General features: G+C 46.7%; 1 protein-coding gene across 1 annotated transcript in view; it reads right to left on the reverse strand.

Annotated features, from left to right (window-relative positions):
- LOC144297739 (apomucin-like) overlaps window positions 1-17,318 on the reverse strand; it is a 36,128-nt gene extending 18,810 nt beyond the window's left edge. Inside the window, exons 1-8 of the mRNA XM_077871914.1 lie at window positions 17,271-17,318; window positions 17,011-17,109; window positions 15,196-15,313; window positions 11,585-11,683; window positions 10,713-10,751; window positions 9,694-9,789; window positions 7,691-7,789; window positions 1,189-1,284 (exon numbers count right to left, since the gene is read on the reverse strand). Coding sequence (XP_077728040.1) covers window positions 1,189-1,284; window positions 7,691-7,789; window positions 9,694-9,789; window positions 10,713-10,751; window positions 11,585-11,683; window positions 15,196-15,313; window positions 17,011-17,109; window positions 17,271-17,318 — 694 coding nt within the window. The remainder of the gene's footprint in view (window positions 1-1,188; window positions 1,285-7,690; window positions 7,790-9,693; window positions 9,790-10,712; window positions 10,752-11,584; window positions 11,684-15,195; window positions 15,314-17,010; window positions 17,110-17,270) is intronic.
- Window positions 17,319-19,299: the final 1,981 nt, after the last annotated feature.

Below are 19,299 nucleotides of genomic sequence, written 5' to 3' on the forward strand. Positions count from 1 at the left end.
TATTATTTTATTTTATCAATTACATTTTTCAAGCACTTTTTTTTGCCTATTTCATGAGAAATATTTACCAATCCCCTTCTTTTTCTCTTCCTTTTTTTTTTCCTCTCTGGTCCATATCTTTAGTCCCTTGAAAGAAGTTAAGTATCAAGAGACACAAACATTGTTTACTAAAGGGTGGCTATAACCATTGCACAGTGCATACACTCATTGCATATTTCCCCATCAGATGAGCTTTAAGCAAATGAGGCATGTATAGTCATGTCCTATTTGCAAATTCTAGAAAAGAAGAATTTTTTTAACCAGTGTGTACAGATTTTAAGGAGTAAATTATTTTCTGAATTTTTAGACATTTCAGAAGGCAATATTACTGATTATTCTTAGAAATGGGGAAACTGTTCATCAAGGTTCTAGATCACTTTTCTGTTCAATAAAGAACTTATAAAGAAATATGTTAATATTTTAAATCATGACATTTCTCATACTAAATCATGAAATTTTCTGAATACTAAAGGTACTACTAAAGATTGCAAGATGAAAAATTCTAACTTGAATTTGAATATACTTGCTGATGTGTGATAACTATTTAATATCCAGAAGCCTATTATTTAAGAAAAAATAATTTATCAAACTCTCAAATATTTCTATTAGGGGAAAAAGATATTATTGATAAAATGCAAAAATAGCTTACATATCATTTTGTAGTTATCTAATACTCTTAATTTGTATGTTGTCTAAGTGATTTTGTGTAGAGCAATGCAAACCTTAGATGAAAAAATGTAACTAACTGGGTGAGCAAATGTCCCTAACTCAAAAAAACATTTAAGAACCAAATATAATATGAAATGTTAGATGGTCACTACTATTTTCTTACTTAACTCAGTTAAAGTTGCATCAGGTAACATTCTAGTGATTTCTATATTGGCCATCTAAGAATATCAGATTCAAAATTCTGCATTAGTCTTATTTAGTAATGAAGATCACCTGAACTTTCAGATTACTCTCATTATCTGTGAATCATGTGTTGCACTGATAACCCAATAGTTCTTAAATACTGAGTAACAAAGAATTTAATGGCAATCTTTCTAACTCACATAATATTTGAATTGCAATGCTATTTTTTAAGCAGGAAGGATGTCCAACTAAATAAATATCTGATATTTGTGACTTTTTGTGTTTAGCTAATCTCACCTGGTTTATCTGAAGAGCTTGTAGTACTGCTGCTGGGTGATGCAGGTTTATTTTCATCTCCACTGGTTACACCACCAGATGTTTCAGATGTACTTACTATAAAGGGAGAAAATGAGAAAGCCTCATTCCCAGAATTTCTTAAGCTAGGAGATAGGTAATTCTGATTTAAATTAACTTCCATCAAAAATACTACAAAAATTTCCATTTTCCTACAGCAATATTACCCTTTATATATTTCCAAAGATGCACTTTGACATACATTTATTCATTATTTCATTGTATTCTCATCACTATGTCACTCAATAGATTATATTTTTTACTGATAAGAAAACTGAGGTTACAGAGGTTGAGGGGTTCATTTGCTTAATTGCATGATACTGGTTCTAGGAAAAGTGTTTATATATGAACACAGCTTGGGCAGCTGGTTTATTTTGGGATTTTTTTCCCCATTAGAAATTATTATTGAACATTTGTCAAATGTCTTTTTAGCCTCTATGTAGATAACAGTTGTTTTTATTTCCCTTAGGTCTGTTAGTGCAAACTCTATTAATAGATTTTCTAATTTTGAAAAAAGTTTCCCTAAAAATTAGTGGGAATGATTATTAAACCTTATTTTGTGTGCTTTTTGATTCTAATTTCAGCCATTTGTTAGTTGCTATGCAACTCTTAAATTGTTCCTTCTTTGGCTTTTTGCTTTATTTCTATTTTGATAAGTTATATTTTATAGTAATATTTTTATATAACCCCTTTAGCACTCTCCCAATTTTCTTTCAGGTAGTATCTACTGGTTCTCCCTAAATAAGTAATAATAATTATTATATTATTATTATATTTCTTCTTCCCTTCTCCTCCCCTTATTCTGTATTTTCTAATTCAAATGCCATTTTCTTTCTTAATTCTATTTGTTTTTACTAGTTTAATAAACTTGAGCTTCTCTCATCTGGTTCATGAGCTTTAAATAATATGTTTGACTATTACCTAATCACCAATATTATTTCATCTTCCTTCTTATTGCTGATGTAGGAAAGATGTTGGGGTTCAGAGTGGACAGCCAAGAAAGAATCCTTGAGATCTTGAGATATCTTTGATGCAAAAAGGTGGTTTTATTAAAGCACAAGGACAGGCCCCATGGGCAGAAATAACTGTACTGGGGTCATGAGGAGTGGCCCATTATACACTTTCAAGTTGAGAGGGATTTAAGGATACTGAAAATCTCTAAGAAATTTTGGAAGCAAGGTTTTTAAAACCTTGAGAGGGCTAGGTATTGTTGGGAAAAGTTATTACCATCTAATAAAACCTTAGTCATGAGACCCTTCCAATAAATATGGGTGGGTCATATGCTTGGCAGATGATTGCCAACATGTATGTTGGGGAGTAGAGATTCCAAAAGAATTTATACACGTTAAAGTAGACTTACAGGATCCTGGGCATCAGGCTAAGATTATCTTTTGCCCTAAGCAAAGTATTAACATCCAGTCAGTTGAATTCTTTAAGAAATGTCACTCTACCTATTTCAAGGACATGTCAATGCGTTGTTAGTAGTAAGGATATTTATTTTTTCATTTGCCTTTGTTTTCCACAGCTTCCCCATCTATTTATTACCATGATATTTTTAGTTGGTCAAGTATGTGAATTATAAAAATAAATTTAAATTTAAATTATGTAGTTTTCTTCCACCTTTCTTTCAACTTTGATTCTAGTTTGAGAGCTACAGGTAAAAATAGTGCTATAATCATTTTGGTCATTTTCAAAGCATCTCTTTGTTGCTTAATACTCATCCTCTAGTGTTTTTATTATGAAGGGTTCATGGGTACATAATTCTCTGAATTCCTTCATGTTTTCAACTATTTTCCTAGAGCTTGATACCTGAATTACATTTAGCTTCAGTAACAACCCTTACTCCACATTTTCCTTCTTTGAGTTTCTTTTTTTTTTTAAGATTTTATTTGTTTATTCATGAGAGACACAGTGAGAGAAAGGCAGAGACACAGGCAGAGAGAGACATAGGCTCCATGCAGGGAGCCTGATGTGGGACTCAATTCTGGGACTCCAGGATCATGCCCTGGGCCAAAGGCAGACGTTCAACCACTGAGCCACCCAGGTGTCCCCTTCCTTGAGTTTCTTAATGCTACCCTGTCTTGATGAGTCTGATGCCAACCTGATTTTCTGTCTTTTTAAATGCCTTTTCTTTTTACCTCAAGTTCTAAAGAATGTATTCTTCAAGGCTAACAGATTTCTCTTTCTTTTCTTTTCTTTTTCTTTCTTTCTTTCTTTCTTTCTTTCTTTCTTTCTTTCTTTCTCTAACAGTTTTATAAAATAACTCATCAAATTGTTCAGGATTTAATTTTCCAGGTATATGACAGATCTTTTCAATATGTAAATTTAGGATTTCTCTTTTAATTGCAGGAAACTTGTCCTGATTTGCAGTTTTAAATATTAGTTCTGTTTCATTGCTTTTGCTTCTCCAGAAACTGCAATAAGACATATGTTAGATGTTTTTGTCTGTTTCCTGTAGTGATGTCTGACTCTGATTCACTTTACCTTTTTTAAAAAAATGCCTGTGGTATTTTTTGGATCTTTTCAATTCTATTCTCTATGTCTCCTGCCATGCTGAATTTCAGTCTCATATGCATTCTCTGGTGGTAGCCTTTAATTGGTCTGTAGTTTTTAGATAATTTTTCTTTATTTTTCAATATTTCTCCTGTGTTTTCATCAGGTCTAATTTAACATCTTCCTATTGTTTACCTATTTTGACCCTCGGTGTTTTAAATTTATAATTCTGATGTCTATATCTGCAGTTTAAACTCTCGTTAATGTTTTGTTTCCTCTGATTCATGACCAGATTTTAAAGTTTGCTTGCTATTGCTGAGAATGGCTAAAAATTTATGCAAATGAATAGCTTTCTATATATATTGGAATTTTATTTTTCTTTTTCATGTTTTTCTGCCTTGGATTTTCCTGAATCATAGCAGGTGATCCTACGTAGTGGGGAGAGAGAGCCTTTTGTGTGGCTCACCAGATTTCTCAGATCAAGGGCTTCCTCTTATGTTGTTTATGGTGAAGGGAGGGTTCTTTTTTCAAGTGGCATCTTTCCTTTGTCTGTCTTCTAACTCTTAATTACTATTGTTTTTTTGAGCCCTTAGCTTTAAAGACTTCTTTCTTTTCTCCTCTTCTTCTCCTTCTCCTCCTGCACTTCCTCTTCCTTCTCCTCATCCTCTTTCTCCCCCAATCCTCTCCTTCTCCTTCTTCTTTCTGACAACCAGTGCTCTGCTTTGCTAGCTTCAGACCTTCTCTCAGTACTTTCTGTTCAGGTTGGGGCCTTTCAACCTTGGAAGTAAACTCTAGTTGATGCTATCTATGTTCTACCATTATTAAGCACCTCTTTATACTCCCCTCTCCTTTGAGATGCCCTCAACTCCACTATGAGATCCAGAGCCATCTATCCTAGTCATCGGAGTCTCAGTCTTCTCTGTCCCTCTAAACACTATAGATGTGGGCCCGGTGATACTTATGGTTTGCAGAAGGTCTGTGTAGATGTCAATGTATACAGCCACTGTTTTCCTAGCTCTTTTCCACCCCCACTGGTTCCCCATTGAGCTTAAATGCTACCCAATTCTAAGATCATCAATGCAAATTAAAAATCCTTTAGTCCACATCACACCCTGCTGAGGGAGGTATGGTTGGACACAGCTGAAAGTGAGGACCAGACTCGCCTGATTTCCTAGTACTTGGGGATCTAGTGCCTGCTTTCCCAGGGGTACTGCCACTTCCAGTTCCAGGGGTTGCTTCAAACAAGACCTTAGGTATGGCTTAATTTTACAATAAAAAAACAAGTTAGCTAATTAAAATATGAACCTGATCATCTTTGGAGGATGGTTTGTGTAAGGACAAATAAACATTTAAAATAAGAGGCTTAATTCTCTCTGGTGGAAATAAGGAGAGACACCCCCCTTCCTTTTCTTAGACCATTTGCTTTAGAAAACTTGTCATTTTAGATTTTTTTATCTGTCTTTAAAATGTATGTAAATCTTTTTTAAAAATATGAATAGATCTCTTCCAGCTTGATGACCCAGGAAGGTCTTTCCCAAGACTCTAGGAGCTGTATCCTAGAAATGTAAACATGAATGGAGATAGTACCCTTATCTCCCTCTAGTTACAAACCTTCCTCCCTTTGGAGTTTATTTTGCCCTTGTATAAAGCTAGTTAAATAATCAAATTGTCACTCCAATTACCAGGTGAATTTAGGATAAACTGTGTTTAATAAATGGTGTTTTAAAGTCCCCTCACTTGAGAACTAGTAATCATTTTTCTTGAAAAAATATATGTAAAGCATTGTCTGCTTGTGAGATTCCTGTCTTTACAATCTTAGTGAATTGCCAGTAATTTGCATCCTTTCTAGTTTAGTACTTATTCAATTATAAAACTCTTTTCTTTCTCTAGTCTTGGGACCTGGGCTTCTGGTTCCAGAGAGGTTTTTGTTTTCAATTCTATGACCCCAACAGCTGAAATATGACTGCTCTTTATTGCCATGAAATTCAACATATCCTACAATTTCACTCAGTTCACTAATGTTGTGAGTTTTTGCCCAAGTTAAAGCACATGTAGTCATACTGCACTTATCATAATATCATATTATTTCCAAAATAGAATAACTCTGCTGTTTTAAACTCCAATTTATTGGTTCTCTTACTAGAATTTCCTCTGAGTTCCCATTCAAAAGCCTGTCATGGAACATTTCCTTGATTTTGATTTATGTGTGCCCTATCTGGAATTTGCCTTTGCATGTATATAAATATTCATTTCTCTTGCTCAAAAATCAAGTTCTAAGAGAACAAGTACATGACTATTCTGTTCTCTCGAGTACTCAGTATGATGTCATGTACACAACAAAAAGCTCTTGATTTATTTCTGATCTCCAGTTTTGACATTACACAAAAAATAATAATTAAATTCCTCAGGACACATTGTCTCTATAAAATTTTGAGTAAAGAAATCACATTTTCATTGTCTGGATTTATTCTGATTGTGCTCATTCGGCTCCAAAAGTGCTGTCATCAGTAGCTACAACAGTGGCTACAAACCCCTCTTCTGCTGATCCCAATTGAAAAGAACAATGGCTATCAGTCCGCAATGGAGTTGCCAGATTTAGTGAATAATAACACAAGACACTGAGTATATTTGAATTCCAGATAAATAACAATCACATCTCAATGGGACATTCTTTTACTAAGAAGGTATTCCTTATTTATGTGAAGTTCACATTTCAATGGCATCTTGCACCTTTATCTGGCAATTATAGTATCTAAGACAGTTGAGACAGTTGAGATAAAAATGATCAAACTACTCTTCTTCACTTGTCCTAAAATCACAGCAATTAAAACCACAGCATTGTTAAGTTCACTTAAACTTCTCATGAAAACTTTAGGTCACAGCTAAGCATATGGTAGAGCAATACCAAATAGCCCAGGTGAGCTGATGCCAGTGAAAGTTGATCTAGTTGTGATGGCATCAATAGCTCCAGTGGTACTTCCAACAGGCACTCCTGTTACACTAGTAGATAAACAGTACTGGTACATCATATATATTACTGTAGATTTAAAATGGTATATTAGTAGTTTTAAAAGGAAACATATAGAAGCCAGTAAAGGAAATATATTATTAAAATGGTCGACAGTTTTTATATCCATCTACATCACTCTTGTATATTGGGTTCTGATAAAAGAGACTTCTCATTGTTTTGTTTTACATGTATGGCTCTTACAAAAGTCATGGTCTGAATGAAATTCTAAACCAATTCAACATGATTGAGATGGTATCATTTCATTGCTTGGAGTACTAGATTTGAAACGGCCAGTGATCAAGTTCTTCTAGTCAAAATATATAATTGTGTATTATAGGGGCAGCCCGGGAGGCTCAGCGGTTTAGCGCTGCCTTCAGCCCAGGCCCTGATCCTGGAGACCCGGGATCAAGTCCCACGTCAGGCTCCCTGCATGGAACCTGCTTCTCCCTCTGCCTGTGTCTCTGCTTCTCTCTCTCTCTCTCTCTCTCTCTCCCTCTCTCTCTCTGTGTGTCTCTCATGAATAAATAAAATCTTTTAAAAAATTGTGTATTATGAGATATTTAAATAAGGAGAAGTGTTGGTGTTATACCCTGTTTTAAAGTACTTTCCAAATAAACATTGATGACATTGTTTCATGTATTTGATTATTTCTGGACTTATTTCTGGATTATTTCTGGACTCATATTTGTAGCCAAGAGGTCAATTCAAAACAGTATCACACCCAAGACTCAGGTGCAGAAGCCAAAAGGTGGGAATTTAGGACTGCAAAATACACCATGTCTGAGCTAATGTGAGAGAAACAAGATATGAGGTTCACCACAATAAGAAGAGTCAGTTCATGAAGCTGTGCACACGTACATCATCAATAATGAAATCTTAAGAAGACATTAGAAACTACCCTAAGATGAGTAGAGAGAGGATTTAGATGTTTCATGTCCATACCTTGTCTGACGCCCAAGGATGAACTTGGAGCAGTTGGGACACCACTTGTGTCCTCAAACCCCGATGCTTTTCTGAAGGACTCTGAACCTTCTGAGGTCACTGAAAAAAAGTGGAGAAAGGCATTTATTTCCAAATAGCAAGATTCTGATTATCACACTTTATATATGACAAAACGAATATTATTTATATAAAAGATCTATACAAATTAGAGTACGCTACTAAAAAGCACATATAGGGGGCAGCCTAGGTGGTTCAGCGGTTTAGCGCTGCCTTCAGTCCAGGGCCTTATCCTGGACACCCGAGATCGAGTCCCACGTCAGGCTCCCTGCATGGAGCCTGCTTCTCCTTCTGCCTGTGTCTCTGCCTCTCTCACTTTCTGTGTCTCTCAAGAATAAATAAAATCTTAAAAAAATAAAATAAAAAACACCTTGAAAGATCAAGGCAAACAAAAGCCATAGATATTGACTTCTACTGAGTAAAAATATCACTACGATTCAACATTTGGAGATGGAATCTCAAGGACATGCCCCTACAATATCTGTAAATGCACTAATCTGCATGGAAGCAACCAAGTTTCTGGGTTTGTGCTGCTCTAGGGGATATCATTTGGCAAGTTACTGTCATGTAAACTCTCATTTCTTCCAGACAGAATTTGCAAAATACATATTATATCAACTGGTTGGCAAGAGAAAACCAAAGGAAAAAAAGGAACTCAGGCACCAGTTTATGAATCCAGAAAGAGCAATCCCATGGTGGTTACTAAAACAGTGACTTTTCACGGTTGCCACAGGACCTCTGGCTTGTCCTGAAAGCAATCAGAAGGACTGGAGGATTTTAGTTGGTTGAGGACTTTGTGATGAAAGGGTTTCTGGAGGTTCCCCAAGTCTCACTCTGGACTTCAGGGAACATTGGGACAGATGTGAGAGGAAAGAGAGGAAAAGGTGTCCACCGTGCAACATGTCGGTTGCTGAGAGTGCTTGTTCATACAGTGCACTGGGCTCCTCCACAGCTTCTGACTGTTCCCGAAAACGTGCATTTCCCCAAAGTTCCCATGAAGCTTAATGTTCTAGTCTGGGAAACACCCTTTGAACAGCTCTAGGTTAGGTGAAGATGAGCTAGGGGAACAACTGCAGGGATTATTAGGACAGTTGACAGCCCAGTAAAATCACAGGGAAAAGGGATGCTGATGAGAGGAACCTTAAGAGGGAGTCAAAATGGGTGACTGGCTGCATAAGGGGTGGGAGGGAACTCGGGCTTCTTGGGTTGTCAACAAAATCAACTCTACTTAGAGAATGTCCATAAGTTTTGTGCTTAAACAAAGAGGAATTGAAATGTAGGCCATGAGGCACTGGAGATGCCTATTCTCCTTGCTTCCGCTAAAAGGCATGCTCCAGTGAAGCTAGGTCCTATACTAGAAGTCAGGGCTATTCAGAGGAGAGGAAGTGTTCTGGGTTATAATCCAGCCACTGTTAGTCCAGACGCCATGCTTTCCATTCATACATCTAGAGAGAAAGGGACCTTCCCAAACTATGGTATTTGTGTGAATTAAATTCAACCATTTACATTGGAACATTAGCCCAAGCATAGGGTGCCATATAAATATAAGTGAATCAGGAAATATGTAAAATATACCTATCACTTAAGGAAGTCCCAAAGTCATCCATAGGCTGACTTTGCCATAGCACTAAACCACTTTAGCAAATAAGACAGGGAAGAAGTGATACAACCCGGCAAAGGAGGACTACTGGAAAAATGAGGCTGGGAAAAGCCATAGCAGTTCTCTTAAATTTTGCTCCAACTCTTCAGAAAGCTATGTTGAGTGCTGCCTTTTTCTTTAGGGTGACACAAACAGTAAAGCTTGCTCCAAAGTCTGTCAGTGCCGACAAATCTCCGGCCAAGGCCTCACATGTCATTGGCTTCTCAACCGTGATAGTGAGCAGCAGCGTGGCCTAATGCCCATCGCTTAGGCGTGGAGGGTTGAATGGCTTCTGAACTCCACTCACCTGCTAGGTGCCCAGGACTGGTGAAGCCAGGGCCCCCTGCGGTCCTGCCCACGCTGCCAGCTTCCAGGGTCGTGGCCACCGGACTCCCGCCAACACCTGACACAAACACACAAGGGACCTCTCACCTCAAATACACTGGCATTGGACTCCCCAAGGGGGATTTCGCAGTTGCTTCACATGTGCCCACCACAGAACATGGAAGCGTGGATCCATGGACTCTCTGTCCAGGGTCGGCGAACCCTTTCCTCCAATACGACCTCCCTGCAAGGTTTGCTTTTCCTCCAAGGCTTTCCTGGTGGGCTTCGTTGCCTTTAATTTCATTGATTGATGGATGGATTGATTGACTTCATTACATATTTGCTACTTTATTAAGTCATTCCCAGTTATTTATTCATTTATTTTCCCACATATTTATCGACTCGCCTATTGATCTCTCTATGTCTCTGGTTATTGATTATTGGAATCTTTGTGGCCTGTGTCTCGATTTGGGGCCACCTGCATAGACCTCTATTGGAGTCAATGAGGTTGCTTGCAAAGGAAGGGAACCTTGGGCCCTGACAACCCTGTCGCTCAGGGATGAGAGTCACTGGGAAGAAATGTAATGACACAGCCACTTGCTCCTTTCACCTCACACACGCAAGGAGCACAAGGTATCCTGAGAGAGAGGCATGGTTCTGTCTTCTCTCATCGTATTTCTTTCAGTCAGGGCTCGATGGCATTTAGTGAATTCTGGGATCGATTCTTTATCGGGAGGGGATGGAAAGGAAGGAAAGAAACCTGGAGACCCTGCTAGAGCCAGCCCATCAGACCTGGTCAAAGACAAGTTAAGGTCAAGTCAGGTCTGCTAGGCCCGTCGATTTGTGCCGAAACCTTGCCACATTACTTGTCTGCAACGCTCTGTCCGAAGCCGTCCTCCTATGCCCTATCAGTACTTCCTGAAGAAGCCAAAGCGAATACTAATTGGAAATAGGACATGTGTTTGTTTTGGGACCTCCAAAGCCAGCAAGGAAGATACTAACCTGTCCCAGAAGGTTCACTCCGAACACCTAGAGTGGTTCCTGCGCACAATAAAAGAGAAATGAGGGTCAAGAAAAGTGGTGACCCAGTCCGGGAAGTGTCTGACTCTTGATGTGGGCTGGGGTCATGACCTCAGGCTAGTGGGATCAAGGCCCTCAGGGGGCAGCCCACTGTGCATGGAGCCTGATGAAGATTATCTCCCTCTCTCCCTCTGCATCTCTACAACCAACTCTACCACCACAAGAAAACCAACCGGACTGGGCTCCCAAGAGGGAAGTCACTTGTTCAAGAGAGCTGAAAGGTAGTACCAAGGCTGGAACAAAAAGACAAGTCACCCAGTAACCTGGACACCAACCCATAAGGCCTCTGAGGTCACGCTGCCTCAATGGATCATGATGAACCTCACAGCGTGTTTGGACTATCCATTCAACAAGTGCATGGAACGCTTCCAGATTACACTAGAGTAAGGAGCAGCTTAGGAGCAAATAAGTCATAAAGTGTTCTTTCCACCTCACTGCAGAAAATGCATACAATCCATAGGGAAAGTAGTTCAAGAACACTTTTTTAAAATTTTTTATAATAAATTTATTTTTTATTGGTGATCAATTTACCAACATACAGAATAACACCCAGTGCTCATCCCGTCAAGTGCCTCCCTCACTTTTCTGTGAGAATTCCGCAAATCAGTGGCAAACTACTCACATCTCAGCTGACAGTTGAAACACACTACCATGAAGCAACCAAACATGGATAGAGTCAATTCACGAATAAAGGCCCTCCCACTTCACTAGGAATGACTCCCTCATGGCATTAGCCACTGGCAGCTGCCCAGAGGTCCCTGAGAAGAAGACATCGACTACATTGAAAGCCATACCTCCTCTGAACCGCAAGGTCGTCCCTGCCGTGCTGGGGTTTCCAAGTGTGCTCCCACTACCAGGTACTTCTATGAAGCCCCCGGAATGTTCTGGAGTTCCTGCCACAACAGCCAAAAACGGTTTTATTTGAGAATGACAACATCCTTCCTATATACGACACACATAATACATAGGACAGCAGGGAGCTTTCTAGCCTCAAAGCGGCTCAAAGGGACTCAAAGGATGTACTAAGTTAGATAGCTCATGAAGACCCCAAACACAGGGAGAGTCGGCTCATGAGGATGGGTGCTCCCACTTGACCAGGAGCGAATCCCTCCTGGAATAAGCCGCTGGCCGCTTGAAGACTGGCTTCGGAACTGTACTCACCTGCTATGGGCACAGGACTGGTGAAGCTGGGGCCCCCTGCGGTCCTGCCCACGCTGCCAGCTTCCAGGGTCGTGGCAACCGGACTCCTGCCAACACCTGACACAAACACACAAGGGACCTCTCACCTCAAACACACTGGCATTGGACTCCCCAAGGGGGATTTCACCCTTCCCTCACGTGTGCCCACCACAGAACGTGGAGGCGTGGTTCCACGGACTCTCTGTCCAGGGTCGGCGAACCCTTTCCTCCAATACGACCTCCCTGCAAGATTGGCTTTCCCTCCTGACTCTTTCCTGGTGGGCCTCAAGCCTTTCACTGGATCCATTGACGGATGGACTGGTTGCCTTCCTTCCTTAGGGGCCACTTTCTTCAGTCATGCCCATTGCTTTCCTCATTTCTTTCCTCGCCTAGTCATCGACTCGCCTGTCGATCTCTCTATGTCTCTGGTTATGGATAATTGGAATCTTTGTGGCGGCCTGCGTCTCGAAGTGGGGACACCCGCATCGTCCTCTGCTGCTCTCCATGAGGTTGCTTGCAAAGGAAAGGAACGTTGGGCCCTGACGACCCTGTCGCTCAGGGATGAGAGTCACTGGGAAGAGCTGTCATGACACAGCCACTAGCTCCTTTCACCTCACAACGCAAGCAGCACAAGGTATCCTGAGAGAGGGGCATCGTTGTGTCTACTCTCATCCTATTGCTTTCAGGCGGGGCTCAATGGGATGTTGTGAATTCTGGGATCGATTCTTTATCACGCGGGGATCGAAATGAAGGCAAGAAACCTGGAGACGCTGTTAGAGCCAGTCCGTAGGACCCGATCAAAGACAAGCTAATGTCAAGTCGGGTCCACTAGGCCCGTTGGTTCGTGCCGAATCCTCGCCACGTTACTTGTCTGCAACGCTCTGTCCCGAAGCCTTCCTCCTATGTCCTATCAGGGCTTCCTAACAGAGCCAACGGGACTTCTAGTGGGCAATGGCAGATGTGTTTGCTTTTGGAACTCCAAAGCCAGCAGGGAAGATACTCACCTGTCCCAGAAGGTTCACTCCGAGGACCTAGAGTGGTTCCTGCGCCCAAAGAAAAGAGGAATGATGGTCAAGAAGGGCGGTGACGCCGTCCGGGAAACGTCTGACTATTGTAGTGAGCTGGGGTCAGGAGCTCAGGCTGGTGAGATCAAGGCCCTTGGGAGGCAGCCTGCTCTGGGTGGAGCCTGCTGAAGGTCCTCTCTCCCTCTGTCCCTCTGCACCCGCAAACTCACCACCAGCTCCTCAAACAGCCCCCACACCCACCAGACCGGGCTCCCAAGAGGGAAGTCACTGATCCAGCCAGGAGAGCTGCACGGCACTGACCGGGCCGGCACCAAACAAACGCCAAGTCAACGAGGCCCCTGAGGTACACCCATATGGCCTCTGAGCACACGCTGCCCTGAGTTTCGTAGGGCGCCGCACAGCGTGCTTGGACTACCCGCTCACCACGGGCAGCATGGAACGCCTTCGAGACTAGACTCGAGAAAGGCGCAGCTCAGGAGCAAAGAAGTCACAAAACGTTCGTTCCTCCTCGGGACACCGAATGCACAGGATCCATAGGGATGGTGGTTGGAGAACACTTTCACGTGAGACTTCTCCAAAGGAGTGCGTGAGTGGCAAGCTACTCACGTCAGAGACAATGCGACAGACACGCTGCCCTGATGGCCCCAAACACATGGGTAGTCGGCTCATGAGGACGGGCCCTCCCACAGACCAGGAGCGACTCCCTCCCGGCATTAGCCACTGGCCGCTTGCCCGAGGTGCCTGAGGAGAAGCTCCCGACTTGGCATACCTGCTCTGCCTGCCAAGGTCGTGCCTGGGGCGCCGGAGTGTCCACCTGTGCTCTCACTGCCGGGTGCTGCTGTGAAGCCCTCGGAACCTCCTGGGGTCCCTGCCACGACAGCGGGGAAAGGCTTTGACCTCCAGGGTGGCAGCAGATTCCCGCAGACCACTCCCTTGGTGCGGAGGACAGCAGGGAGCTTCCTAGCCTCAAAGGGTCGCGGAGGGACTCCTAGCACGGCCACAGCTAGCTAGCTCATCTCCAAGGCCTACAATCAGCAGCTCAGTCTGGAGCGCGACGAGGGTCCCGCTCAGGGCCATTTCCTAGGGCCTCAAATGTCTCTCCTGACTGCTCTCGGGACCGCAGCCTGGTCCCTCCCGGGCTAGGGGCCATGGGGGTGCTGCCTTCTTTACCTCCTCTGGCACTTGCGGTCGGGCTGCCGGTTCCCCCTGAAGAAAACCGAAGAAGAGAGACAGCACATCAGCGGACACTCGAGACCTCAAACGCTTCCCAACCTGCCAACCAAGCCGTCCCGTCCAGACCAGGCAGCATTCGCGTTCCCAGGGCACAGACGTGGCACAGTGGCCCAGGGCACGGGGCTGGCGGGCAGCACGTCCCCGCGCCAAACCCAGGCCGCCGCAGCTAAGAGCGCTTCTCGCGGCATCTGGGGTCAGAGAGCAATTCCATCAACTTCCCCATCTGCCCTCTTTGGAGGCGTCGGGGCAAAGGCCGTGCTCCAGGAAGAGAGGGGCCCCTCTGTTCCACCGGGGAAGCCAAAGGCAACCTCAGCCATGCCTGCGTAGACATCAACCCGCCTGGCCGGCTGCACCTCACTTCTGCCACATCTCGGGCCAGGAACAACCAGCTCTGGATGGCGCTCCCCTGTGAACCCCCCTTGGAGGAGCCCTGCTCATACCCCCATCCATGCTGCCTCACGGCCGAAACAGACACGCAGCTGACCCTGTGGTGTGCATGACCCCATCCTTCTGATTCCACCTTGTGGAGTTGGAATCTCAATGATCACGCCCCGCCCCTGGCCCTAAGGGCCCCCATCCACCTGGAAGCCTCCCAGGCTCTGGCTTGGCACTGCTCTCCTGGAGGATAGCTCTAGGCACGAGCCTCCCGTGCAAACTCTCATCTCTTCCAGAGGGCAGCGGCAACACATGGTGAGTCTCCAGGGGTGTGGTAGGGATACCTCACAGACCAAGACCACGGCGGGCTCCGCCTTAGGGCATCAATCCCCAGAGAGCGGTCCCGTGCCACGTTGCCTCTCTGGAGCATGATGCAAAGGCACACGCCTGCTGCCAGAGACTCTCAGGGCTGACAAGTCTCCAGCCAAGGCTTCACATGTCCTTGGCTTGTCAACCGTGATCGCGAGCAGCAGCGTGGCCCGATGCCCGTCGCTTCGTTGTGGGAGCCAGACTGGCTTCGCAACTCCACTCACCTGCTACGCGCCCAGGACTGGTGAAGCCGGGGCCCCCTGCGGTCCTGCCCACGCTGCCAGCTTCCAGGGTCGTGGCAACCGGACTCCCGCCAACACCTGACACAAACACACAAGGGACCTCTCACCTCAAACACACTGGCATTGGACTCCCCAAGGGGGATTTCACCCTTCCCTCACGTGTGCCCACCACAGAACGTGGAGGAGGCGTGGTTCCACGGACTCTCTCTCCAGGGTCTGCGAACCCTTTCCTCCAATACGACCTCCCTGCAAGTTTGGCTTTCCCTCCTGACTCTTTCCTGGTGGGCCTCAAGCCTTTCACTGGATCCATTGACGGATGGACTGGTTGCCTTCCTTCCTTAGGGGCCACTTTCTTCAGTCATGCCCATTGCTTTCCTCATTTCTTTCCTCGCCTAGTCATCGACTCGCCTGTCGATCTCTCTATGTCTCTGGTTATGGATAATTGGAATCTTTGTGGCGGCCTGCGTCTCGAAGTGGGGACACCCGCATCGTCCTCTGCTGCTCTCCATGAGGTTGCTTGCAAAGGAAAGGAACGTTGGGCCCTGACGACCCTGTCGCTCAGGGATGAGAGTCACTGGGAAGAGCTGTCATGACACAGCCACTAGCTCCTTTCACCTCACAACGCAAGCAGCACAAGGTATCCTGAGAGAGGGGCATCGTTGTGTCTACTCTCATCCTATTGCTTTCAGGCGGGGCTCAATGGGATGTTGTGAATTCTGGGATCGATTCTTTATCACGCGGGGATCGAAATGAAGGCAAGAAACCTGGAGACGCTGTTAGAGCCGGTCCGTAGGACCCGATCAAAGACAAGCTAATGTCAAGTCGGGTCCACTAGGCCCGTTGGTTCGTGCTGAATCCTCGCCACGTTACTTGTCTGCAACGCTCTGTCCCGAAGCCTTCCTCCTATGTCCTATCAGGGCTTCCTAACAGAGCCAACGGGACTTCTAGTGGGCAATGGCAGATGTGTTTGCTTTTGGAACTCCAAAGCCAGCAGGGAAGATACTCACCTGTCCCAGAAGGTTCACTCCGAGGACCTAGAGTGGTTCCTGCGCCCAAAGAAAAGAGGAATGATGGTCAAGAAGGGCGGTGACGCCGTCCGGGAAACGTCTGACTATTGTTGTGAGCTGGGGTCAGGAGCTCAGGCTGGTGAGATCAAGGCCCTTGGGAGGCAGCCTGCTCTGGGTGGAGCCTGCTGAAGGTCCTCTCTCCCTCTGTCCCTCTGCACCCGCAAACTCACCACCAGCTCCTCAAACAGCCCCCACACCCACCAGACCGGGCTCCCAAGAGGGAAGTCACTGATCCAGCCAGGAGAGCTGCACGGCACTGACCGAGCCGGCACCAAACAAACGCCAAGTCAACGAGGCCCCTGAGGTACACCCATATGGCCTCTGAGCACACGCTGCCCTGAGTTTCGTAGGGCGCCGCACAGCGTGCTTGGACTACCCGCACACCACGGGAAGCATGGAACGCCTTCGAGACTAGACTCGAGAAAGGCGCAGCTCAGGAGCAAAGAAGTCACAAAGCGTTCGTTCCTCCTCGGGACACCGAATGCACAGGATCCATAGGGATGGTGGTTGGAGAACACTTTTCCGTGAGACTTCTCCAAAGGAGTGAGTGAGTGGCAAGCTACTCACGTCAGAGACAATGCGACAGACACGCTGCCCTGATGGCCCCAAACACATGGGTAGTCGGCTCATGAGGACGGGCCCTCCCACAGACCAGGAGCGACTCCCTCCCGGCATTAGCCACTGGCCGCTTGCCCGAGGTGCCTGAGGAGAAGCTCCCGACTTGGCATACCTGCTCTGCCTGCCAAGGTCGTGCCTGGGGCGCCGGAGTGTCCACCTGTGCTCTCACTGCCGGGTGCTGCTGTGAAGCCCTCGGAACCTCCTGGGGTCCCTGCCACGACAGCGGGGAAAGGCTTTGACCTCCAGGGTGGCAGCAGATTCCCGCAGACCACTCCCTTGGTGCGGAGGACAGCAGGGAGCTTCCTAGCCTCAAAGGGTCGCGGAGGGACTCCTAGCACGGCCACAGCTAGCTAGCTCATCTCCAAGGCCTACAATCAGCAGCTCAGTCTGGAGCGCGACGAGGGTCCCGCTCAGGGTCATTTCCTAGGGCCTCAAATGTCTCTCCTGACTGCTCTCGGGACCGCAGCCTGGTCCCTCCCGGGCTAGGGGCCATGGGGGTGCTGCCTTCTTTACCTCCTCTGGCACTTGCGGTCGGGCTGCCGGTTCCCCCTGAAGAAAACCGAAGAAGAGAGACAGCACATCAGCGGACACTCGAGACCTCAAACGCTTCCCAACCTGCCAACCACGCCGTCCCGTCCAGACCAGGCAGCATTCGCGTTCCCAGGGCACAGACGTGGCACAGTGGCCCAGGGCACGGGGCTGGCGGGCAGCACGTCCCCGCGCCAAACCCAGGCCGCCGCAGCTAAGAGCGCTTCTCGCGGCATCTGGGGTCAGAGAGCAATTCCATCAACTTCCCCATCTGCCCTCTTTGGAGGCGTCGGGGCAAAGGCCGTGCTCCAGGAAGAGAGGGGCCCCTCTGTTCCACCGGGGAAGCCAAAGGCAACCTCAGCCATGCCTGCGTAGACATCAACCCGCCTGGCCGGCTGCACCTCACTTCTGCCACATCTCGGGCCAGGAACAACCAGCTCTGGATGGCGCTCCCCTGTGAACCCCCCTTGGAGGAGCCCTGCTCATACCCCCTGTCCATGCTGCCTCACAGCCGAAACAGACACGCAGCTGACCCTGTGGTGTGCATGACCCCATCCTTCTGATTCCACCTTGTGGAGTTGGAATCTCAATGATCACGCCCCGCCCCTGGCCCTAAGGGCCCCCATCCACCTGGAAGCCTCCCAGGCTCTGGCTTGGCACTGCTCTCCTGGAGGATAGCTCTAGGCACGAGCCTCCCGTGCAAACTCTCATCTCTTCCAGAGGGCAGCGGCAACACATGGTGAGTCTCCAGGGGTGTGGCACGGAGACCCCACAGACCAAGACCACGGCGGGCTCCGCCTTAGGGCATCAATCCCCAGAGAGCGGTCCCGTGCCACGTTGCCTCTCTGGAGCATGATGCAAAGGCACACGCCTGCTGCCAGAGACTCTCAGGGCTGACAAGTCTCCAGCCAAGGCTTCACATGTCCTTGGCTTGTCAACCGTGATCGCGAGCAGCAGCGTGGCCCGATGCCCGTCGCTTCGTTGTGGGAGCCAGACTGGCTTCGCAACTCCACTCACCTGCTACGCGCCCAGGACTGGTGAAGCCGGGGCCCCCTGCGGTCCTGCCCACGCTGCCAGCTTCCAGGGTCGTGGCAACCGGACCCCCGCCAACACCTGACACAAACACACAAGGGACCTCTCACCTCAAACACACTGGCATTGGACTCCCCAAGGGGGATTTCACCATCCCTCACGTGTGCCCACCACAGAACGTGGAGGAGGCGTGGTTCCACAGACTCTCTCTCCATGGTCTGCGAACCCTTTCCTCCAATACGACCTCCCTGCAAGTTTGGCTTTCCCTCCTGACTCTTTCCTGGTGGGCCTCAAGCCTTTCACTGGATCCATTGACGGATGGACTGGTTGCCTTCCTTCCTTAGGGGCCACTTTCTTCAGTCATGCCCATTGCTTTCCTCATTTCTTTCCTCGCCTAGTCATCGACTCGCCTGTCGATCTCTCTATGTCTCTGGTTATGGATAATTGGAATCTTTGTGGCGGCCTGCGTCTCGAAGTGGGGACACCCGCATCGTCCTCTGCTGCTCTCCATGAGGTTGCTTGCAAACGAAAGGAACGTTGGGCCCTGACGACCCTGTCGCTCAGGGATGAGAGTTACTGGGAAGAGCTGTCATGACACAGCCACTAGCTCCTTTCACCTCACAACGCAAGGAGCACAAGGTATCCTGAGAGAGGGGCATCGTTGTGTCTACTCTCATCCTATTGCTTTCAGGCGGGGCTCAATGGGATGTTGTGAATTCTGGGATCGATTCTTTATCACGCGGGGATCGAAATGAAGGGAAGAAACCTGGAGACGCTGTTAGAGCCGGTCCGTAGGACCCGATCAAAGACAAGCTAATGTCAAGTCGGGTCCACTAGGCCC

Source organism: Canis aureus, chromosome 25, assembly GCF_053574225.1.
Source record: "Canis aureus isolate CA01 chromosome 25, VMU_Caureus_v.1.0, whole genome shotgun sequence".
Lineage (NCBI taxonomy): Eukaryota > Metazoa > Chordata > Mammalia > Carnivora > Canidae > Canis > Canis aureus.